Below are 19,796 nucleotides of genomic sequence, written 5' to 3'. Positions count from 1 at the left end.
TATTTTGCTTTTTTCGTTAACATGTTTCGTATGTAAATGGGGCCCCCACTCCCACCCCCGCTTTCAAATTTCATTAATGACTATTTCGATCTATTATATATATCTCTCTTTCTCTTTTTCTCATGTAAATTTATAAAAAGAAAAACGAATGTCAGATAGAGAGGGGCTGGGGGACAAGTAGTTTTGTTTCGAGTTAGATTTAACCCTTTGAGTTCTATGGACGCATATATGCGTTTTGTATTTTTTATCAGATGAAATTAATATCTGTGAGAAAGAAAAATTGTAATTTTTGAATATTAGTATATCTGGTGACATTAATAATAAACTTTTTCATTGGTCAGAAAAACTTGAGCATTGAAAGGGTTAAAAGTATTCTATTGTAATATGAATGGCGTGTTAAAGTAACACCATAAGTTGAGTTATTCTATAGGGATGTTAAAGGATGATGGTGAGGTGGTGGTGGTGGTGGTGTTGGGTGTTGGGGGAAAAGGGCCGTTCGCGTTTGCCTTGCCGTAAACCCCGTGTTGTGTTATTCGTCTTAATGTACACGAACGTTTAACGAGTGTTAAAGCCATAAAAGCTACGCTGACACCACAAATTGACGCCTCTGCCTCGACGAGACACGTGGTATTCCGTTACGACTTTCGCAGTCCGGGACCAAGACAACCGGATTCCTCTTAAAAGACCAAAATGTTAAGAAGAAGAGTAATCGTCGTCTCTTTCTTATTTTCTTGGTAGTTTCTTTTCAAGAGAAAAAGAAAAAGAGATAATTATGGTAAATAGACTTCGTAAATGGGATGAGACTAATTTTTGGTACCTGTCTCATTTACACCTACCATGCAGAAAAATTCTAGTTGATTTGATAATAAGACATGTACACACACACACACACACACACACACATCTCAAGAGAAAAATATGTTCGAAATATTTTATAGAATCATTTTTTTCTAACTATTGTACATGACTAACGCGTTGTTTTATTATTATTTTATGGTATCCGTTATGTAACGTTAGTAAAAAAAAAATGAAACAATGTATATTTGAACGAGTTAAGAAAAAAAAAAAAAACTATTATAATATACGCTACTCGTTGTTGATGCATTTATGTCGAGTATAAAACTCGAGCTAAAACATACGAGATATAGTTCTCGTTAGATTATTACCATGACTCATGGTCAACACTGTACCATCGTCACGCGAAGAATTAGCATGGCATTAGGTTTACTCTCGTCGAATTAATGAACGGACGGCTTTAATCGAATAATGGGGTGGATGAGGAGGTGGGAGGAGGGAGGGAAGAAGAAGATGAACGTTATTTTTCCTGACGCGAAAACAACATGCCAATTGTATACGCGTATGCATTCATATATTATATTAAGGATCATAATTTTCGATAAGATTTATCGTTGATTGATACGCGTGTCATTTGCATATTAAATCAACCGAATTGCATTAAATACTTTTGCATATTTTTAACATAGTCGACTTGTTATTTTGGTTACGTTACATATGTGTATGTGTATGTACAATAGAGTTACTATTCATTCATAGAATAATACGAAATGATTTTTGCATTAAAGAAAATGCATGGTGAATACAGTTGAAAACGCATAGAACGATCTTTTATCGTAAAATAAGGCTAGCGTGCAAATAATATTTTCATTGTGCAAGCCGCACACAAGTTTGTGTCTATCTATTTATCTATCTTTTTCTTTCTCTCTTTCTCTCTTTCATAGATACATTTATTTTTTTCCGATCATAGTTCGCTTGGTAGGCGATTGCGTTATAAAATCGGAAAGAAAGAAATGTTTCTTATTGCGAATATAGAAGGCGGATGAATTATTATTGCGTGTTCAACTAACTTATTCATCGATCATTATTTAAAACGTTAGTTCTAGGATTTGTCTCGAAAGATCTTTTTAAAGTTATACCTCTTTTGGCGCGCGTTTTAAAAAGTGAAGTTAGATGCAACCGAAATAATCGACATCGCGAAGTTGTCGATATTTACGTATGCGCGGGAAAAACGATTTCAAATTGACCGACATGAAGTAGTTCGTAAATAAATAAATTCAATTGTATATAATAATTAAAACCTTTATCAATTGTATTTAATTTTAATTTAGAGTATTATATTGGTACGCGAGATAATTGTAGTTATTTTTGAGATTATTGAGGTTATGTTCGTTTTGTTACGCTAAAAAGAAGTGTAACTTCATACGTGCGTACATAAGTACACACACCAGTTCTGTTTCTTTTTTACTTTTCATTTCTTTTTATTTTTTTAATCGATTCTATTCTCCTTCTTTCTATTATCAATCGCGTAGGCTTAGAAAAGGCGTTTTTATTTGTTAGAACGTTGTCGTTGTCTTCGTCGTTCACCACCGTATCGGGTCAAGCTCTGCAATTCTTTAACTATTACTTTCTTACTTCGAATAATTTATTTTGCAAACGAGCATTAAGGTTGACGATAAGCATATACATATATGTATCTAAATTATATATATTTTTACGTATATGTATGACTGTTCGATGACGCGTGTTAAATTCATTTCTTCCTGTTTCTTCGAATCTACATTTTTTATTTCGAAGTTTATCCTCTCTATATATTTTTTTTCCCTTTTATTTTTAGTTACAACATAGTTTCTGTTTTCTTTATACCCCGTTGACCCGATATATTTTCCATTCGTGTTATATATATATATATATTTAAAGCAAGTTTTAAAAATAGGTAACCTGTTGAATCCGAGGATAATTCTTGAGAGAAATGGCAACTTCTAAGCAAACATAGAAGTCGATATACGATACGATCGATCGATCGATCGATCTTGGTTTATTGAAACGTTCACTATGTAAATAAATTTTCTTTTTACCTTTTTTCTTTTTTTTTTTTTTTTCTTTTTTTTTCTTATGCAAATTTTTTTTTTTTTCCTTTACCGACCAATTTCAAGGAAAATTCTTCGTTACGACGTTACGTAAAAGTTTGCCATTTGAAAAGTAATAGAGTTCTCTCATCTAACAGATAAGCATATAAGTAAGGTAATTAACTCGTTTCGCATAAAGTCAACGTGTTATCGTAAAATTAGTTGTCCTTACTGTTTTCACCTAGTTCTTACCTAGTTTTTATCGCTTTATTTTGCATATCCTTTTTTTTCTTCCATTAATTTTAATGATGCACAAAAAAAAAACTATAATAATAAAATTACGAAATTACGTCGAAGAGATAAAAGACAAAAATAATCATTCGTTACGGTATGGAGGAAATGAAAAAAAAAAGAAACCCCACTCGTGCCACCACCCTCCAAAAAAAAATAAAATAAATCAAATAAATGAAAATAAAAAAAATACACAGGATAGTAACACACGAGTGTATTATATCAAATGATTTTTCCAAAGGAATATCAGCAAACGGAATAATAATCGAACGAATTCCAATCCTAAGTTTCCCCTCCCCCTTAAAAGGAATGTTCTACGACGACGACGACGACGACGACGATGATAATGATCGCATCGTCGAACGATGAAACGTGCGCACGTGCGTTAACACACGCATGCACATATGCATACACATATTCATGCACATTTGTATGCACATTTGTATGCACATTTGTATGCACTCATGCACCAATACGACCAATGATGATGCGCTGTTGCGTTCTGGCGCACATTTCCTATACACGAATCACCACCACCACCATTACCATTACCATCACCACCATATCACCATCTCTCACCGAGAAGCGGTTGCGAGAAGCTGGTTTGCTGCTGGCACAACTCGAACGACCGCAATTAACCTTACGTAACTCGGCGTTTCCTCGCGGCGGTGCCCTCATCTCTTCTGAACTTTTGCCGCGTGAACGAACTGCATGCACACACACAAATACACACACACAATATACGTCATACGGAAGGTAATGTTCCATCTCTCTCTTTCTTTATCCCGTTTATGGTTAAAGACCATCAACTAAAGAAATGGGGAAAGTTTTCGAAAGATCTTCTTTGATCGATACCCCCCTCCCTGCCCACCCTCCCTGCCACACATTGATGCGAATTCTCGTCGTTGACGATACCTTTCGGCGAAAGTTTCACTCTTACCCAATCATTTTTCTTTCTTTTACTTCTTATTCTTATTCTTTTTCTTCTGGTTTGTTCTTTTTGTTTGAAATTGAAATAAACAAATGCAGTAACGATACCGCAAATACGTGTGTAATATTTGTAATTATTATTTATGATTCGATTGATTTAAATATGATTAGGTAAAAGAAAAGTTACGTTTTATTTAAGTTGTGAATATTATTATTGTTCATGGGGTTGTACAGAGGAGTTTGATGGGAACGAATGAAACGACGAGGATCATATGTATATATGGTATCTTTCGAGTATCTACTTATGTAGATACGCGATCTTGAAACTCGACCGGCGGCTGGTCGTCAAGACTTTATCGAAGTGTTTGTCAAAACATTACGAACAAGAAAGTCCCGGGAATGATATCGGCCTAACACCGATAACTGCAATATTTGATATACCCTTTACACGCGATTTTATTATTATCGCAAACGACCGACCAAGAAACTAGTTTTTCTCGAAAGGTGTTTCAGTTTAGACGCGATGCATGTGGTACTGTTGCAGTTGCTGCTGCTGCTGATGGTGTGTGTGTGTGTGTATGCGTTTTTTTTTTCCTACATAACCGTTGCCTAGTTTTCTTTTTCATTTTTATTATTATTATTATTATTATTATGTAATATATATTTTATGATATTTAACCCTAGAACTATTAACTGGGGTAGATATCTAAACCTCAGGTAAACTTAAATTAAATGAAGATTTGATCAAAGTTTTTCAGTACGATTAAACTTGAATTAAATTGAATTTATTCTTTACTATTTTCTTTGATATTAAAAAACACAAAAATTCATATGCCAATTTGTATTTTGGGGGTTAAAAAAATAAGTTTGTAGTTCTAGGGTTAATATTGTTACAATTATTATTCCATACAGTATCGATTTATTGATTTATTTATTATATTTTTTAGTTAATGCATCGTTCTCTAATACTTTTATGAAATTGTTTAATTTCCCATAGAGATAAAATCCGAAAGAGTACTTTTTAAATAGTTCAAAAGTTACGTGGGGAAGTTGTTCATTGAATATATTCAAAGAACGACTAAACGATTTAGTAAATTATTTTCCCCTTCTTTGAAAGTTCAATTTAGGAAATCTAATCTGCGAAATATAATTAGCTTCCTTAGTGACTAACGCGAACGACTCGCTAAATTTAGAGGAAATGTAACAGACTTAAAGGAGTATTAGGGTGGTCGTTTTACCCTTTTCAAACGTTTGACAAGCTGGGATTATATTCCTCGGGTTCTTAAATTCGAATCAAGTAGAGATTAATAACCGTGGTATAATAAATAAAAAGAACACAAAAGTACATATATTAAACATAATACACACACACATACATACATATACATTATTAATATATTTATTTAAAATTTCAATTGTTTTATTATTAAACTTTTTAACTAAACTATAAATTAAAAAACAAACATACAATATATTATTCAAACACAAAAATGATATCAAATATAATAAATACATATACATAATATATTATATCTATGTATAAAATATTTATATATATATATATATATAAATATTAGAATAAATTTGTAGAGTAATGGTATTAGAGAGAATGGTTAAGACATCTTGTTCCGGTTGCAGGTGTACGAGAAAATGCGCGTAAGGTCAAGGTGACGTTGGAGCATGGAGACCATGGAAGACAGTGGTGGCCTACGGGTCGATGCCTCGAGAGGGAACATCGCACCTGGTTGCTTACCGGTAGCGAGGAAGAATTGTTTGAAAATTGTCGAGCCAGGTATCGACGTTGACACGGTTAAGCAAGAAGAAAGTAGGAGAACAACAACAACCACCACTACCACCAACACCATAACCACCACCACCACCACCATTGAGATGGATCCATACAAGGAACTCGAGCTTTACCTTGCAAGAGTAAACGTGAGTTCAACGAGTATACAAGGATCAATCGATCTATCGATCATTTATTCATTCATTCATTCATTCATTCATTCATTGATCATACGCTTACCATGTATCATTTGATTCGCCATGTTTACTTCGTTAACACGATAATTCGATCTAGGATGATCAAATCTGATCGTTTGTTCAAAAAGGGGCGGGGAGGTGGGAGGAGTTTACATTTTTATTCCCAACTATGATATGTTTTAATTTAACATTCACCCCATAATAATGTTAGATAAAATATTTAATAATGATTATCTATCGATACACACACTTGTTATATGTCAGAGAATCCATATATGGATATTAGAGATGGGGGTTTTAATCTGATCAAACGTTTATGACCCCCAACGAGAAATATTTTGCGTGAGTCATCAAATCGATTTGCCTTTGGACAGTTCTCAGATAATTTTTCTTCTATTTTTATTGATCTATCGGATAAAATGAGAAATATTAACGTTATTAGAGAATCAACTTTATTTGCTGATTACAATTATTCATCATCATCATCATTATAATCATCGTCATCATCGTGATTATCTTCGTGTTATTTTTTTGTATTCTTTCACGAGGATCGATCATCATCGAGTTTTATCGATCGTTTTCGTTCCTTGCGGTCTAGCAACTCGCAACAAATTGAACGTGACGCCCAGGATATATTCCGGTGGAAGATTCGAAAACACGTTTTGCACTTGGTTCGAAAGAGATTCTTCAGTCTTATCCTTCTCCTTGTTTTTTTTGTATTTTTTATTGTTCTCATCGTTCACCCTTTATTCTTCCCCATACCAAAAGCCCAGTTTTAACCTACGTAGCTACATCTGTTTTAGATGCTTCAGCAAAGGGACTAAACGTTTCCAATGGCACCCGAAAAACACCGAAAAGACCGGTTTTTTATCCGCGAATTCGATCCTAATTTATTTTCTTCCTTCTTCTTCTTCTTTATTTTCTTCTTCTTCGTTGTTCATCGATGTGCTGCGGTTCCCATCTGTTTTTTTTACCTCAACTCGTCTATCGTTGTTGTATATGTGTGTGTTGTATGCACATTGGATTACTGTTGCTGTTGCTGGTGATGATGATGCACCGTGTATGCGTATCGAGTTAGTGTGCTTACGTTGAAACTAGGAACCGATATTCTCGCGCGTTAGAAACAAGAGGATTCCAAGACGAAGAGGTAAATTTTACCGCAGGTAACGCGTTTTAGATGCTCGCGAATACTTTGCGGCAACAACTCGGGAAGTTGCAACTTCTTTTTCTTCTTTTTCATCATCATCATCTTCTTCTTCTATTTCTTCTAGAAGGTCTTACTACTTCCTTCAGAAATGCCATTTTATATAATATTGCTTCCCCGAACGCGTCTGTGTATATGTGTGTGTGTGTGTGTGTGTGTGTTTGTGCATGACCAATCACCGATAAATTTTATTCGGGAAATGGTTAGAACAAATTCGTCGAATTCTAAATTTGGTTTCTTATCCACCTTCCCACCTCCTCCTACTCCTAGGAAATATGCATATTAAAAGCTTTTAAGATTTCTCGTGAGAAAAATCTAAAGAAATAAATAAAGAAGTTAGAGTTAGAGAAAGAGAGAAAGAGAGAAGATAAAGATATATATATATATATATATATAGTTGGGGAGGAAAAAGATAGATACAGTTTATTGGTCGTAAATCGTAAGACTAACATAAATGGTATTTCTCTACCCAAGGCCATTCATTTCTTTGCTGAGAGTCCGAGATTATACGCGAGATCTTTTTTTTTTTGTATTTTATTTTTATTCTTTTTTATATTTCTCTTTCTCTTTCTCTGTTTCTCTTCGTTAGACCAGACCATAAGGGGAAGAAGGGGGGTTCATGGGGATACACGAGTCCGCCGAATTTAACCTTCGATAAATTCAAAGTCTTCTTATTCGTATTTAGCATATGACGACGATGACGACGACTATGTCCGAGTATCTTTTAAGTGGCTTGACAGTGTCTCGATACTACAAAAGTAGATAATTTACAGATGAAAGATGATGAGGATGAGGATAAGGTTAAGGATAGAAAAAAGGAAAGTCAAAGGTCAGAGACAGTAAGAATTTAAAAAGATTGAGACTTACATTAGTTCTATCTCTCTCTCTCTCTCTCTCTCTCTCTCTTTTTCTCTGTGTGTGTTTCCTTTTTACTTTTACGTCTACGTGTTTTCTACTCCTCTTCTTCTTATTCTTTTTATTCTTCTTTATCCTCTTCTCGTTCACACGCTTCGAGCTTACCAGAAACACATGTCGATCTTTCGAAAAAGAAAGAAAAAAAAAAACAGACGATGGAAAAAGACCCTCTTCCTCCTCTTTTTATGATAATCTTTGCTAAAAAACGTTGAGTTTGTTTATTAACGAAGATTTTATTATCGCTTGACGCATAAAATATCAATCGAATCGTTTATACATGTTGTATGTTATAAAAGATATACTTGAAAATGAAGATTCTTGATTTAGACACGTGTATACACGCGTATTATATATACACCACCACATACATACATATATACATATGTTTTATATTAACTTATCTACATAATAGAACTAACAAAGTTTATAAAGGCTAACGAGAAGAATCTTGTCTCGTTTTTACAAACTATTTTATCTCTCTCTCTCTCTCTCTCTCTCTCTCTCACTGTATGTCATTTTTGTCTATTTCTATATTTCATTCTATCTCACGTGCGAGTGTAGATCTTTCGTGGCAGATTAGATCGATTCGAGGCATCTTCTACGATCAGAAGAAGAGAGGCGTTCGAAGAAACAGGTCTTCTTCTTCTTCTTCTTTTTCTTTTTCTTCTTCTTTCGCTTCCTTGCGTTCACAGATTCCTCGGTACGATAGAGAAGGGATCGGATCGGATCGGATCGTCCGTCGATCGTACCGAGAGAAAGAAAGAAATAGAAAGAAATAGAAAGAAATAGAAAGAAAGAAAGAGATGAGAATAAAGGTGGATATGTGGATATATGTGAGGGTGTGGATAAAGAAGTATGGTAAGAGTAAGAGGAGAAGATGAAGAAGAAGAAGAAGAAGAAGATGGCTTGGGACCGATGTCAAAATCGTTCGATGATAATCCGAATGACAGGTTGTTACATCGAATACCACCTCCGACGCATAATTTAGTTACGCGTATATCATTACACGCCGACGACCCATCTAAGACGGTAACTTTGTATTTCAACCTATCCTCCTCATCCTCCTCATTCTCCTCCTCTTCTTCCTATTTCACCTCTTCCAATACGATTTATTTCTTTCTTTTATATTTTATTTTGATTTTTATTCTTATTCTCGTCGTCATCGTGTCATCATCATCATCCTTCTTTTTATTATTCTTATTCTTCGAGACGAATACATTCCTTGCGATTTCTTTTTATTTTTTTTGAGAGAGAGATAGAGAGAGAGAGAGAGAGGGGGGGTTAGGGGGAGGGGTGGGAGGAAGCCGTGCTGTGTCATTCGTCGATGGAAAGTATTATTATTCTCACTTTCGATATTCTCTCTATCAGGTTTACCTTGTCGTCGTCACGCGGCTGGTTGGTTTTTTTTTAAAAACGTATACATTAACTTTTAATTCCACGCGAAACATCATCATTTTTTTGTATCATCTTCTTCGGGGACTTTTTTTATTGATCCTTTCCCTTTCTAACCTTCTTTTTTCACAAGTGAGTTGACGAATTTACTTTTTTTCTTAATTTATCACACTGTGGTATTTGTTTTTTCTTTTCTTCTTCTTCTTTTTTCGGTCGGGATAATCAAATTTTTAACAATTCGAGTGATACAATAAACGCATACGCGTGACAAAGGAATAAAAAGGAATGATTTTGTTGAGTTGGGAAGAACGCATTCGTAGAGATACACCAAGATTAAAAGATAGCACTATGCAGAGATAGAACGCCTCCGAGTGTGTTAGCATAGTCAGCGCATTCGCATTTACGCTCGAGGTCGTACCGTTCCGTTCTGATTATTATCCCATAACCTAAAGCACGAATAGAACTTGTGGTGTATCCCATCCAAATCCAATAATGTTCAAAAAACGTTTAAACATATTTGCATTAGATTACGAATTAGTTAGTATCAAGACGAAATAAATCATAAGAAAGAGAAAATCATTTGATATTTCGAAAAAAAAAAAAAAAAACAACTGGTGTGTATATTTATGTATGCACGTAAAAAGTTATACTTTTTTTACTGTAACAAAACATTTTTTTTTCACAGCCTATATGTTTTATAACTTTCCACGTTTGTTTATGATGGATACTTACTTTTAAATACATTTTTATAACGATAGCAATAAGCATTACACTTTTCAGAATTAGTATTAGAAATTTCAAAAATTGAAATAGAAATTTAAATGTATACTGATCCTGATCAAAAATATCCAAACATAGATATCAGTTCACACTAATTATAACGGAGTTATATCAAATTACTGAATTGACGATCATTTGAGTCAAGCAACGTTTGAGTACGATTTGGATGGGTGACCGCTTGAGAAAAAAAAAAGAGAGGAAGAAGAAGATGAGAGATTTTATTGACAAATATAACACGAGTTCATTCTTCTTTATCTTTCGTTTTATTTTTATCTTCATCTCTCTTAATCTTGATTTTAGTCATTTGCTTTATCTCGCGTTAAATACAATGCATCTAGGATGCGAATGTCGGCGAGTACTTTAAAACCAGCCACTCGTGAAGGATGATCTCTTCTCTAAAGAGACGACGATGATCCTGCAAGCTCGGTATACTGAAGATAATCGATTTTCACTATCGTCGTACCTAACGCATAGATAAAATCCCGTTCTATCCTTTGATGCATTCTTCTTCTTCTTCTTCCACTTCTTCATCTACTTTTTTTATCTTTCATAGTTTTCGAGTAAATTTGTAAGATACATAAAATGTAAACATATGCAAGTATTTATTTATTTGGAATAATATACATAACCATGTAGAGTGGTGGTGGTACTTGGTACTTGCATTGAAGCAAGTTTAAAGTGAATGATGATGGATCGATGAGCTTTCATTTAATAAGAAAAAAAAATAAAAAGAGATAATTATCAAGGTCGTTTGAAAAGATCGAGACGATGTTAATGAAGGTAAAATCTGGCCTTGCCAGAAACGCGAAATTCCAATGTGTACGATGACACCGTATAAACGTTCGGTCAAGTTTCTTTTCGATATTCGTCAATGACTTCGAGTTTGTCTTTTTTAATCTTATTTACTTGGACCCGTGTACTTTCACTCTTGTAACTCTCCTCGGTAGTCTCTCTTCGGCAAAATACACGCACACGGATGCAAACGAGAGAGAGAGAGAGAGAGAAAGAGAGAAATGTTGACGGTGCATCGTGTTGCATATGCAACGTGCGCGCGCGCGCGCATGCGCACGTGCCTCTCCTCGGCCTTCGAGGGTTCCTTCTTCTTCTTTTATTTTCTTTTTTTTTTTTTCATTTTTCTTTCTATTTTCTTTCCTTTTAACTCTTGGTACCTTCGCTCCTGCCAACGGTTTACGCGCGTGGAAGCAAATATGTTCGCGTGTGGGTGGAATAGTGTAGGACTGCTGTGTATATCCGGTTGGGTGTGTCGGATGCATTCAAAGTTCAGAAGCTCGTTGCTTTTCGGACTCGTTAAATCTCATCTTTTCTCTCTTTGACATTTTTTTTTTAAGTTATACTTCTTTTGGCGCGCGTTTTGGAAATGCGACCGAAATAATCGACACCACGAAGTTGCCGAATATTTACGATGCGCGGGAAAAACGATTTCAAATTGACCGGCATGAAGTAATTCGTAAATAAATAAATTAAATTGTACATATTAATTAAAACATTTATCAATGGTATTTAATATCTTCATTTTATGTTATCATATTATCGTATTTTCGACAAATCTAGAGTATTATTATATTGGTACGCGAGATAATTGAGGTTATGTTCGTTTTGGTACGCTAAAAAGAAGTATAACTTTTTACGTGCGTAAATAATTTTTAATTAATTTAATTATCTTTTTGTACACATGCTTTATTTTATTTTATTTTTTATGATTGTCATTTACTACCAACAACAACAACAACAACCGTCGAGTAGAATTTCAATTAAGTTCGTGAATGAAATTACGAATTAATCTAAAATGGGATTTGAATTAAAACACAGAATGAAAGATAGGAAGATAAATAGATAGATAGATAGAAATAAAGAATTAAATGAAAATAATAAATTATACAGAAACGTTTTTAGGTATCGCTACGGTGGGTGGTAGGTTTCGATGAGAATTTGAGAATGAGATTTGTAGTTTGATTATCGAGTATGACGCGAGTTAATTAGAATCGTGCTTAGAACGCGTAATACTGAGAAGTCGAGCGAGTATATTCTCTCTCTCTCTCTGTTTTTTTTTCTTTTATACAGCTTTGCTCGAGATCGTAAAGTCAGCATTACGATAGGCGAACCATTCGCGTCGTCTCGACTTTATGAATGAAGAAACCGAGGCGTCGGTGAACTCGTGACTCTTTCAACCCAATACCGTTTCTCGGAACCACATTTATATGTTAGTGTATGTAACGTAAATACATACATACACATATATATAGAGAATATGAATATGTGCATACATAAGTTCACCTATGTTCTTCTTATTCTTCTTATTCTTCTTATTCTTCTAAAACGAACGCACATAAAAGTGTGCCCGAGTGCATACATTATACGCTTTTGACTTTACTAGAATTCACCTTCGGGCGTGTTCTTTCCTCATTTGCATTATGGAATAAACGAAGTATAAACTCTCTACCGAAGGAATCCCTCGTAATCCTTCCTGCTTCTTCTTCTTCTTCTTTTTCTTTTACTATTCCTTTTTTTCTTTTCTTACAGAGAGAAGCATTTGATGGATCTTTAACGGATCGGTTTTTTTCTTGTTGTTGTTCGTTCGTTCGATGATCGATCGTGAAGAAAAAAAAAGAAATAAAAATCCAAAAGAAAAACAAGCAAATATGTTTTGTATGCACTTTGGAACGATCCCTCCCACCCCACCCCTCCGGATATTTTATCTTTTGTCATTTAAATATTATCGAAGAAAAAAGTAGGGGTGATGATGGGGTGTGTGCGTGTGGTTAGATGGAATCTCGAAAATCGGAACGCGGAAATAAATCGATTGATATGGGGGCGCGATTTCCCCCTTGTCTCTCCCTTACCCCTCCCCTCAACGAACTCGTTTCGTTTCGTTTCGTTTCGTCGGCCAAGTTATCGCAGATGGTTAAAAGGTGATTTCACGGTGCAAAGGAGAAAAAAGTTGGCTCTGTTAAAAAAAGGGAACGAGAAATAACATAAGAAAAAGAAGAAGGTGGAGGGGGATGGGGTGGGGAGGGAACGTGCGTTGCTTTCGTCGGACCGCCATGTCGGTGAAGCTGATTATGTCGCAGCAACGGGACGGGACGGGACGACGACTTACAAATCCGCTTGAGTATTTCCATCTTATCAGCATTGCAAATTGAAAATGCGCGAGACTGCGTTCCACTCTTTTTTTTTTCTTTTTTCTTTCATTCTTTTTTTCATTCTTTCTTTCGTTTTCATCCCTCTTTCTCTTTCTGTCTCATTTTTTTTTAGCTTCCCCCTTTTATTATATTCATTCGAAATTCTTTTGTTTTTTTTTGGTTTTCGAAAAGAAAAAGAACCCCCCACCTTATTTCGATAGTCGTCGATTTTTGTTTACGGAATCACAGGACAAAAAAAAAAAAGGGGGGGGCCATTTTATTTATACGACGAACGGACGAGGAACGTTTTTATTTTAGGATGGAGGAGGAGGGAGGACGATTGAAAGAGCCAACGAAATTTATTCCGATTGGGTGGTGGGATCTATCGAGGTATCCGATTTTAGCAATGACGTGTGTGTATGTGTGTGTGTCTCTTCGAAAGTTGCCGAACGTTTGTGGGAACGTCTTCATTTTTTGTTCCTTCTCTCTCTCTCTGTTTCTTTATTTTTTTTTTCTTTATTTTAAATTTATTATCGATTATATACCGGATGACATTGATATCTTTGGAATGTCTTCTTCGTCCTTTCGTTTTCTCGAATTTATAAAATAATCACACAACCATACGTATAACACCATATTATTTTTCAATCAGAAAGGATATAGAATCTTTTTTAGTTTGTTACTATTAAATTAGATTTATTACAAACAAATGATTATATTTCTAATATCTTTTATATAAGTGCATATAAATTACAAATTAAACAATGTCGTCTGGTATTGTAAATGATTCAATTATTACAAATTAATTTTAATAACAAAACTATTTAGTTTCTTTTTTAAAATTGTATTCATTAGAAAAAACCAAGTATACGTCAATTCATTTATAATTATATATTCAAATATAATCTTTAATATATCGAACGACGTTTATAATATTATTATAAAATGAAAAGAAATATATTTGTAAATGAATGTGAACGACCTATCTCTCTCTCTCTTTCTCTCTTACACTCCTGTTGCACCGTTGCATTCAAATGAATTCACTCTTTCTCTTTATCTCTCTCTCTCTCTCTCTCTCTCTCCCACTTTCAGGTTGATTTTCTACGGGAGGAGCACACAGTAAAGAGACGTCGTCTCTCCTTTTCCTGTTTTCTCTTTTTCTATGCAGCTGTTTGTGTGGTGCACTCTCTCGCTTGCATCGTTTGCTGCACACGCCTAGGCGGATGCGCGTTTAACGCGTGTTATCCTCTTCTCTCTCTCTCTCTCTATTTCTATCTCTATCTCTATCTCTTGCACTCTTTGCAAGCAGTTATCTCGGAATTGCATTCGTTTTGCGTTAGTCGCCTTCCCGCAATATTAACGTCCGTTCGAAAGGCAAACAAAATCGCGTGCTCGCGTTGGAACGAGCTAATTTCGACCGGTAATTTGCGTAGCTTCGTGAAAGCATAAATAAAGAAAGAGAAATATGTATAATAATACTAACTTTAAATGTTTTTTTTTTAAAACTACCACCACCCCTCTACCACTATTTGCTAAAAATGATCGTTTCATTCGTTGTTTAATATTTCACGAATATATTTTATTGCATATAATATAATAGAGTATTAGGTAAAGAAACAATGAGAACAGGTTAAATAACAATCTATGTAAATTCACGATGACACATGATAAAATATTATAATATTAACGTATGAGTAATTTAGTATTCTGATGCGTCATCGTTACCGTCTTATTATTTCGAAGTTTTTTATTTTCCTTTTTTCGCTTTTTTCCTTACGATACACGTATGCAAATACGTATTTTTACCTTGAGTTTAATTGTTTTTAGTACTAGGTTAAATTTTTATAATATAAATGAGTATGACTCGGACCCGTAAACCGAGTCACAAGGTAATATTTAGTATTTTTCGTGTAACCGTTTAACTAGGAAGACCTGTGAACGAGTCGGGCACGTAAGAATTTTACGTATAATATTATTTTTGTTATAACACATTTCGATTTACGTATTGTCTTTCGATGTAATAATTAATACACGCATATATCATTAATTACTATTTGTTTTATTATTTTTTAGAGAATAATTATTAGCTAAGACACTAAGAATGATTTATTTGTAACATTTTATTCTCATTGCAATCTCATATGCTTTATATAATTTTTAAATTAAATTCAATTTATTTACGAATAATTCTATATATATAGTTTATTATTGAACGATGATAAAAATTGATGATAACTTTAAAAAAGATATCAAATATTCCATCGAGAATAATACTTTGACATTATAAAACGTATACATATGTATGTATAATGTAAAGTCTATTAATTAATAATTTCTATTTTTCGTGTACAGTATTGCAACAATGCGAATGCATAAATTTTCTTATTCGCACGTGCATGAAGTAATATTAATAATTAATAATCTCTATTTAACTGTATATATAAACTGTATATATATGTTCATAAATTAATTACTTTTATATATAGAGAAAGAGAGAGTATTTAAATAGCATATAATAATAATAATAAATAAAAATGAAAGAAATATATAAAATAAATTGTGTGTGTAATTAGGAGTTGATATCGGATAAAATAATAAGAAAATATATTACAGATAGGAATAATATGCGTTTATAAAGTTAACGTATTCTGGTTTATAGTAGAAACGATGCGAAAGCATGAATCCTCCTCCCGTTGGTTGGTTGGTTGGTTGGTTTGTTGGTGCGTGGGCGATTATAAGGTGTTGTTGGATAGTGGTAATGTTATGTCACAGCTATATGCACTCTCCAACATCTCGTTTCATACCGTTACGTTACGTTTCCCTTGGCGTAGAGCTAATTTGCGTTACTTGCATTGCCGTTCTTCTGGTGTACGTAGTTTGTTCTTCCTTGCCTTCGGCACGCTCGTGTTCCGTAATCGACGTTGGGATTCCTTCACCTCTCTACCACCATCACACCATCACTTCCTCCACCATAACATCTCCACCGTATTCTCATATCTTCGTCGCGTGCCAACTTGCAAAACGTCTCCTCCGTTAATATGAGATTAGAAAGAGAGATATATAAATGTAACAAATGTAATCATATATGATTATTATATATGATATATCAATAAATCGTTCGTAGAAGTTGCAATAAAAAAGAAATATTATAATAAGACAAAGTTATAATAAAATGAGGATGTATTAAATATGTTATAATATACGAAAGTGAATTTTGATATACTATTTTGAAATGTAATGTATTATATTGTAATTATATTGTTCGTAAATTGTTTTTGATTAATATTTTACGTATTCTTTAAATTGTTGTTAAATCATTAATGAGATCCTCTAACGCAACACGTGTGAAATGATGCATCAAATATATTATAACATACGAAAGTGAATTTTAATATACTATTTTGAAATGTAATGTATTATATTATAATTATATTGTTCGTAGATTGTTTTTGATTAATCTTTTACGTATTATTTAAATAGTTGTTAAATCATTTTTTCAAACGTGAATAATTTTTATTCGCGCGAAAAATTAAAATAATATATTTTAGATACATTTATAAGTAATATTTGAATACTTCAAGATTATCTCGTGATATTTGATTAATTAATATTATATTTAAATGAACAAAATAGTATATCATAATTTTGCAATAGTTAATTAAACGGTGTAGAATTTTTAAACGAGATTTAAATACTCTTCTTCGAGAAATTGCAATCAACGACTGCCCACGCATGATCGTTAGACAAAACAAAGTCTTCCATTTAATTTCGTAATATCAATTTAAACGAAGTAGTATACTCGTATCTCATAGATCGTTTATACTTTATCTATCTCTCTCTCTCTCTCTCTCTCTCTCTCTCTCTCTCTCTCTCTCTCTCTCTCTCTCTCTCTCATAAAAAAGCTCATTTATAACGATGTTTAGATGCCAAGTTTCATTCGTTAGTTCTATTCGCGTCAAGCTCGATAAAATTTGTTTTGAGAACTCGGTTTTTCGGTCGTTTTCAAATTTAATTTCGTTCGGCCTCGATAATCTTTACGATGAGATGGCACGATTGAGCCTCGAGGCCAATTTTCCATCCCATAAAGAAGAAGAAGAAGAAGAAGAAGAAGAAGAAGAAGAAGAAGAAGATAATAAAAGGTAAAAGTCTTGTGGCTTGACCTAGGTCATGGTGATCCTTTTAAACACACACTTCGACAAAAAATGGTAAATGTCTATTGAATTAACTGCTAAAGTAATCTCATAAAATACCGTCTAACTATTCATTTTCTTTTTTCTTTTCTTTTTTGCTTTTCATAGCTGCATTTTTTTGAAGAAACATCAAAGGTCAGTAATAATCGATAGCGTCATATACACCCTTATCTTTCTCACCGATTTTATTTTTCATTTGGTTTGGTATTATCGTGTGTCGGTTGGTTGGTTGGTTGCTGACGATAATTCTTTCTCGTATTATTTGTTCGTTTAGTTTTCTTTTCCCGATAAAAGATTATCCCCTTTGGACGAATGAGAAAAAAAAAAATAAAATAAAAAAGAACGATTGGAGTATTAAACTAACGCTACCCACCTGTTCGTTCGTTCTATCGAAATCGAATAAGACCGATTTACTTCGAAGATTCCCCATCCTCCTCCACCCCCATGTATTCGACACGTATTTCACGAGGTACTTGGTGGACAACAGGATGGAATATACGCACTACTATTACCACTAACACTACTACTACTAATACTTCTTTTGCCACGAGAAATCTTCGTTTATACGAAGAGAGAGTAAGAGTAAGGAGAGAAATAAAAAGTGCGATTGGAATACTCTGGGACTACCTGTACGTATTATCAGTCTACGAAGGTTTTATCGGTTCCCTTAGGTGAGTAACGACACGTCCGTGTGTTTCGCGAATTCATGGAAGAGTCGATGTTAGAGTGAGAAAGAAAGAAAGAGAGATAGGGGGGGATACAAAGGGGGGACAAAGTGGAGAGGACAAAGGGGGGTAGAAGAAGAAGAAGTAAAGAAAGCATCGTCCACCGTTTCTCGAAGAGTTCGTTCGTAAGATAGGCCGCCTTTTCTCGTACACGAGAGAACAGAAACACGGACCGAGTTGCTGATAACCGGACGACACTTGGTACGACTTGGCGATAAACGTAAAAAGTAAATCACTCGTTTCTTGCTTTCCTCGTGTGTGTGTCAGAGAAAAAGAGACTGAGAGAAAGAAAGAGAGAGAGAGAGAGAGAGAGAGAGAAGAAAATACAATTGAACTTGTCCTCTTTCTTCCACTCGTTGTTAATTTCATCATATCGATCGTGTAATACTTTAGAAAACAAAAATCTTGCAATTTCTTTTCTTTTCTTTTTTTATTTTGTTACACCTTCGATTTACCTATTTATTTAGTTACCTATCAAGCAACTTCTTCTATTCTCTCTTGTAGTATTTTTTGATTGATATAAATCGTGCTGAAATTGCATTAGAACACGGTTCAGAATATTCTTGCTTTTCTAGTGTGTGTGTCAGAAAAAAAGAAACTGAGAAAAAGAAACAAAAATACAATTGTACTTGTTCTCTTTCTTCTACTCATAATTATTTCATCATATCGATTGTATAATACTTTAGTGAACAAAAAAATCTTGTTACTCCTTTTGTTTTTTATTTCGTTACACTTTCGTTTTACCTATTTACTTACTTTACCTATCAAATAACTTCTTCTATTATTCTCTTTTAGTCTATATATTGACTGATATAAATCGTGAATCGTGCTGAAATCGCGTTAGTGCACGGTTAAGTGTAGGTATAGTAGTTAGAGCACGATCAAAGTCAGCACGTTTATCGTTACTTAAGTATCCGATAGGCGAGGTCACGTCGTTGCCTTTATAACGGCGTTGATCGGATCGTAACACGGTGAGAACGACGTGATCGAGTCTCTTCCTTTGCTATTACCTGGCTGGACCGATTTTATTCGAATTTTTTTCACGACACCAATTCGTATTTTCTCATCCAAACAAAAAATACATTTTTATTTTGTAATAACCCCCTTTGAGTACTATGAACGCATATATGCGTTTGGTAAAAGTTCATGTGTTTATTATCAATGTTAATGTAAAATAATGTTATATTTTTGTTTTATTTTTTGTCAAATGAAAATAATATCTGTGATAAAGAAAAAATATTGTAATTATTAAATATAATTTATTAATCAGAAAATACTACAATTAAAAGTATTCAGCACTCAAAGGGTTAAATATTTCAAACTTCTTCTTTTTCATTTATTGCCATTTCTAGGAACGATTTATTAATATATAATTTATAATA

At 33.9% G+C, this 19,796-nt stretch overlaps 1 protein-coding gene across 3 annotated transcripts in view; it reads left to right on the top strand.

Moving 5' to 3' along the window:
* The window catches only part of LOC106789570, a 189,580-nt gene that overhangs the window by 38,279 nt on the left and 131,505 nt on the right, over nt 1–19,796 (top strand). For all 3 annotated transcript variants that reach the window (XM_014753908.1, XM_014753907.1, XM_014753905.1), the window contains one exon: nt 5,724–6,020. In XM_014753908.1, coding sequence (XP_014609394.1) covers nt 5,766–6,020 — 255 coding nt within the window. In that variant the 5' untranslated portion in view covers nt 5,724–5,765. The remainder of the gene's footprint in view (nt 1–5,723; nt 6,021–19,796) is intronic.

Source organism: Polistes canadensis, unplaced genomic scaffold (assembly GCF_001313835.1).
Source record: "Polistes canadensis isolate GaletaPanama2010 unplaced genomic scaffold, ASM131383v1 scaffold_191, whole genome shotgun sequence".
NCBI lineage: Eukaryota > Metazoa > Arthropoda > Insecta > Hymenoptera > Vespidae > Polistes > Polistes canadensis.
The sequence above is the reverse complement of the archived record's forward strand: the minus strand, read 5'-3'. Positions and strand labels throughout refer to the sequence as shown.